General features: G+C 26.7%; 1 protein-coding gene across 1 annotated transcript; it reads left to right on the top strand.

Moving 5' to 3' along the window:
• The first annotated feature begins 609 nt into the window (after nucleotides 1–609).
• Nucleotides 610–5,177, top strand: LOC145848051 (mitochondrial fission regulator 1-like). The gene is made up of 5 exons (XM_082953807.1): nucleotides 610–801; nucleotides 926–1,032; nucleotides 1,242–1,265; nucleotides 4,293–4,470; nucleotides 4,754–5,177. Exons 1-5 carry the CDS (start codon nucleotides 664–666, stop codon nucleotides 4,901–4,903), a joined length of 597 nt encoding a protein of 198 aa, XP_082809933.1. The 5' UTR covers nucleotides 610–663; the 3' UTR covers nucleotides 4,904–5,177.
• Nucleotides 5,178–5,559: the final 382 nt, after the last annotated feature.

Here is a 5,559-nt window from a genome sequence, read left to right as displayed (position 1 = left end):
AAATAAATAAAATTAAGTTTTTTTATATTAATATTTTGAAATGTGTTCGTAACTTGATCTTTTGTATACATTAGTGCTTATTCAAAAGTTATTACATAAAAATTTTGCTTTTAAATTGTTTTATTAACTTTTTTAGTATAAATTTTCCAAATTACCTGACTCAAAAAGGTTTTTTTAACAAAACCGACCCGTGAGAGACTTTATTGTAAATTTGACAATCTGACTAGAAAGGTTGCCTGCTCTCTTGTTTGTAGAATACTTTTTGATATCTGTAATGTGAATAATAAAACTATTTAACATTAAATAAGTTATAATTTCCATCACAGTATTTTTATTATTTATAACAAGCCTAATATAAATGTACATTGTACAGTATAGTATTAATTGATTTTTCTTGTTAAAATTCTATCATTGTAAATCTTAAAATATTAGTAAGTTTTGTTTTAAATTTTTTAAATTAATAAACAAAACTTTGTATGTAAAGTTTTATGCCGTTCAACTTATAACCTACTGTAATGTTAGTTTAGTGTATATTAAAATTTAACAAATAATCTTTTTTATTCCACAGCTTCAATGAACTCATCAGAACTTCAGTCAACTCTGCCTGTTGATGCTTCCACACCCCTAAAACCCTCCATACCAATACCCCCTCCACCCACTCCCATGGGAATGCCAGGTATTCCCCCACCACCGCCACTGGGTATTCCATTTCCCCCTCCTCCCCCCGTGCCACTCAGCGCCCCCAAAAAAAGCGCAACAAAAGACTTCAAGCAACTCATCAGGGAGAGGAAACTTGCGAAGGTGAGATTTCAATGTATTTGTTGAATTTTCTTGTAAAAAACTTTTGATATTGAGTTATGAAGACGTTAGAAGAAAAAGTTTTTCATGTTACTATCTTAATTTTACTTTGTAAAAATGTTTTTAGGGTAAAGACGTAGGAGAACCTGCGTCAACTGAAGCAAAACCAAAACCCATTTCAATGAGTGATGTTTTGAAGGACTTGCATAAAGTTAAACTGAAATCAGTTGACAGGTTTTTAATGTATATGTATTTTTGTATTAAATGGTTTAAAAAGTCTATGTATACCAGTTTATTAAAAAGACAGTTGACTCTTGTATTAATTATCAAGCAGTTTAAACGTAAAACCTGTTTTTATTTTGTTAATCAAGATACTTACACATTTATGTTCATTTAGAATTATAAAAAAATATATATTGGGTTAAATAAACTTTGAATTGTAGAAAAGAGGATGAAAATCAGTGGAGGTTAGTTGTTGGCTTGCAGAGCTTTAGCTTAATAATAGTTTGTGTGTTAATTTTCTGCTTATTTTTAAGTTGACATGAATTACAATGCATATAATTAAATAGGATAATTGTAATCTTTCATATCAGTTTATACAAAAACTTATTTTACTTATAGTTTTTAAATTTACTTGATAAAAGTTATTCGATTTCGATTAATTCACTTTTTCTTGTTAAGCTATATTATGTATTAAATTAACTGAAACTTCATTAATCAGTACTTGGTCTCAGTTTAATTTATATAACTTAAAGGTATATATATTTTTATTGAGCCCAATCTAATTTAAAGAACTTAATAAGTAAGTTCTAAGTAAAAAGTATTTTATTTTTATTAGTAAATTAAAGCATTCAAAGGCGTACGAATTTCATTAAGTCTTTGAGCTAAAAATATTTATTTGTTTTATTTAACATAGTAACATTTTTAAAGTTTTTGTTGGACTTGTATATGGTTTTAAATAGTAATTACAAAAAGTTTATCTATAACAAAGAAATAATAATTTTTTGGTCATTTTCAAGTTTATGTAAATAGATAAGTTATATTAACTTGTGAATAAGATTACTGCTTTTTTTGTACCAGAACTATTTGTTATTATTTGAAATAAACTTAATCATTGGTAATAGTTTTAAACGTAAATGTTAAAAATAACTTAAGGAAGTAAGTTTTAATACAAACATTAAATTTATACTTGCTTTTTATACTATACTTTCAAGAGCCTAGTGTTAAGCTGATCCAGTTTGAATCTATTATCTTTAAAAACAATATTATTTAAGTTATAGTTGTATACTACGAAACCTTTTCTAGTTTTATTATTTAAGGAAAGTATTTGAAATTTATGTTATTTAAAATTATATAATTTATATTAAAAGTTTTTAATAAACTTTTATTTAATTTTGCGGGAATTAATTTGCTAAAATTTATAAATTTAAAAGAATTTTTAGCTGTTACGATTAATTGAAATGCATATATAATTCAATATAGTTTGTTGTTTATTTTTATACAAAAGCTAGCTATAAAGTCTGCTAGCTGTAAAGTCTGAAACACTTAACTTGCAATTATCTTTATCTCTATGACGTAATCAACAAGTTTATTTCCAATGTTGATTTAATCGGTTGCTGTCAAACCTTTTATATTTACGTTGTATCCTTTACAACTTTAGCATCATTGTAACACATTTAAAATATTAAATATAACTTAAACTAAATAATTATTAACTAACTCGAAACAAAAGTGGTATCAAATGAATAAATTAATTTGTTTGTGTGATAGCTTATTGAAAACTGTATGTATAAAATGTATTAATAGTTTTGTGTGCGGTTATGTGGTGGGTTGTTTTCTGCAAGCCTCCGGGTTCTACGTACATTCTATCTTTTACAAAATTGTTGATGTTGCATTTTACTGTTAAGGTGTGAATTATAACCCTAGTTGTTTTGCTATAATTTTGTAAGCATCTAACCTTGACTTTTATGACCCTGATTAAGGCGTTTGCACTCAAGTCAAGTATCTGTAAATACTGCCTTGATAAGTTTAATTTATTAAATTACTGTCACTTTTGTAAGTATTTAAAGTTATAAAGTTGGTAGTTATTTTTTTGAAAGTAGTAGTTAAGTATAAGTTCAAATAATAAAATATAAGTTGAAAATAAAGTTTTTTCTAAATTATGCATATTTTTAAACTTTGTACATAAAGTTAAATTTATTTCGGCCATCAACAACAAAGCTGAGGCAGTCGTGGGTTGTCTCGGATGCTGTTGTTGTGGGTCGTGTGGTGAAATTATTGTTTATAGTATACATAAGTTTAAAAAATGCATGACATTTTATTTTGCAAGCAGCATTTTTTTTTGCGTTTTTGGTTTTTTTAAATATGAACTTATTTTTATGGGTTTTAGATTATTTTACTACTTAATTGAACTTATAAATACCTTCAATAATGAGGCCATAAGGGGTCCAACATTTTTATTATAAAATTTAGCACTAGACATTCTATGAAAGTTATAATTATATACGAAACATGCGTTTCACAGAATAAAAAATAGTTAAATAATATTTGAGAATTCATCAGTTGCGTAAAAAGTTTACGTTTTAAACGTATGAAGGAAAAAAATCATTGCTGATTTTCTTGAAAAGTACACTATAAATCTATCTCCGCCTTCAATTTTTTTGTCAATTAACCTCAAGTTTTCAAGAAATGTTCCTTGCTTTATTAGAAAAAAAAAAATTTTAAAAATAAAGAAATTAATTTATATCCATATTAAAAAAACTAATCAGTTTATTTTAATAAAAATTTTTTTTCTCAAAGTTTGAAAAATTCCTACGATTTAGATATTTATCATATAGTTAAGAATTGAGAAAGTTTCAGAACGAATGCTTAAAAACTGTAGAAGAAGATATAACTTTAATGAAATGTTATTTATTTTACCTTTTAACTTTGGTCCTTTTAGAAACCTAATGAGCTCTCCGACTTGTACCCTCATATCTCAAAAACTAATTTGAAATTTACGAAACAGTAAAAAGCAACTGCTAGCTCAGTGAGAAATCTTGAAAATAAGATCAACATGTAAAAAAGTGGCTTACCCACTATGGCCTTAAAACAAGGATATCAGTTATTATACTTGCGGTTTTTTGTACTAAAACCAAACCAATTAATGTTAGTGTGCACTAAAATTTAGAATATATAATGTGCATGAAGTTTCTTAAGTCTAAGAGCTCTATGTTAAGTTTTTAGAAGTTTTAAATTAATTGTTTCTGCATCTTTAGTTTTAATTTTTGTAGGAAATTACCATGTAACAAGCCTTACAGAATTTTATTTAATTTTTACTTTCTGCAGAATATTTATAGTTTTTATCTCTAAGTACGAATGTTTGACCAATAATTTATATAAATACTTCTTTTTGAGTTTTAATCAAACAATTTCTGAATTCAATTTGTATATTTGAAAATGTTTAATAAAAAAAAACACACAAGTGCAAATTTATATTTTGTAATTAATAACAGATCACCTGGTGGAACACCGATGAACAAGAAGTCGTTGCCACCGTTGAAGAAAAAACAACCGGTAGATAGCGCCACGTTCATACAAGAAGCACTCAGAAGAAAGTTCAGCAGAATATCGAAAGAAAAGAGGAATGAGAGCTCTGAAGATTTAAAGGAGTGGTCTGATTCACCTCCCAGGGTTTGTTTGATATAGTCGCACATACTTGTTGCTATATTTGATTAAACATTCATGGCTGTAACAAATCTTTATAAAATAGAACTTATAACATTTTTATTGTGCAACATATAATTACTAAACAAATATTTGGCTTTTAGCGCATTTTTCAGAAACCTCGCTTTATAAAAGTTGATTAAGAATGATATCTTAAACTTGTTATATAATTCGAACAAATATTTGCATTAATGTCTCTTTAATATTAAATGGTTACTTTCAGCTTGCAAAATAACAATAATAACAACAGTTCGGTCAGCACATGCTGAAGAAGCGCAGTTCGCCGTCGAAACGAGGCAGGAAGGCCCCGATCCCTCTGCCACCGAGAAGGACGCGGTCACAACTGCTGCAGACCAAATGCAAACCTCCCCTGCCAAATAAAAATTCCCTTCGCACCTGACTGAAAAATTTTCTGCAGACGCAAGTTTCAAGTTGCAATTCGTAGCGTTTTGAAATTGCTCGACTCATTTAAAAATTATTTTTGGTTGAGAGTACAAAAGAAATTGTATAATCTATACTGTTATTCTTAAAAGAAACAAAAAGAAACTAAATTTTTATACAAAATAATAAACTACTTCTTAAAATATGCTTATTTCGAGATTAAATATAAAACTATCACTATAATTTCCAAAACTATGATTCTTAATTTAGTGCTCTAGTATTTAAACTTTCAACTAATCAGTTTTGACTTAAATTATTTATTCAGTTTTTCAAACAACTATAAGTTTTACCAAAATTCGTTTGATACTTGTACCTTAACTTTTAGAACACTATGTGTTAATAAGCTAATTAAGTAAGATATGAAAAATAGTTTAAAATTTATCTGCAAATTAAGCTTTAGTTTAGCATATAAAATAAACCAAAGTAGTTTAATTTGAATTTATATTAATAAATACAGATCTAATTAAATTGGAAAAAAAGTTAAAAGTATTAACAATAAATGCGTTATTTTTTTAATATATCTGATGAATTTCTTAACTTTTTGCTTGATTGTTGTAATGCGTATGCATGCAAAATGTAAAACTTTTGGTTACTACAAATTTTAATTGTTAAAAT

This window comes from Thalia democratica, unplaced genomic scaffold (genome assembly GCF_965202585.1).
Source record: "Thalia democratica unplaced genomic scaffold, ktThaDemo2.hap1.1 HAP1_SCAFFOLD_1218, whole genome shotgun sequence".
In the NCBI taxonomy this organism is placed as follows: Eukaryota; Metazoa; Chordata; class Thaliacea; order Salpida; family Salpidae; genus Thalia; species Thalia democratica.
Note: the sequence above shows the minus strand (reverse complement) of the source record. Positions and strands in the feature narration are given on the sequence as shown.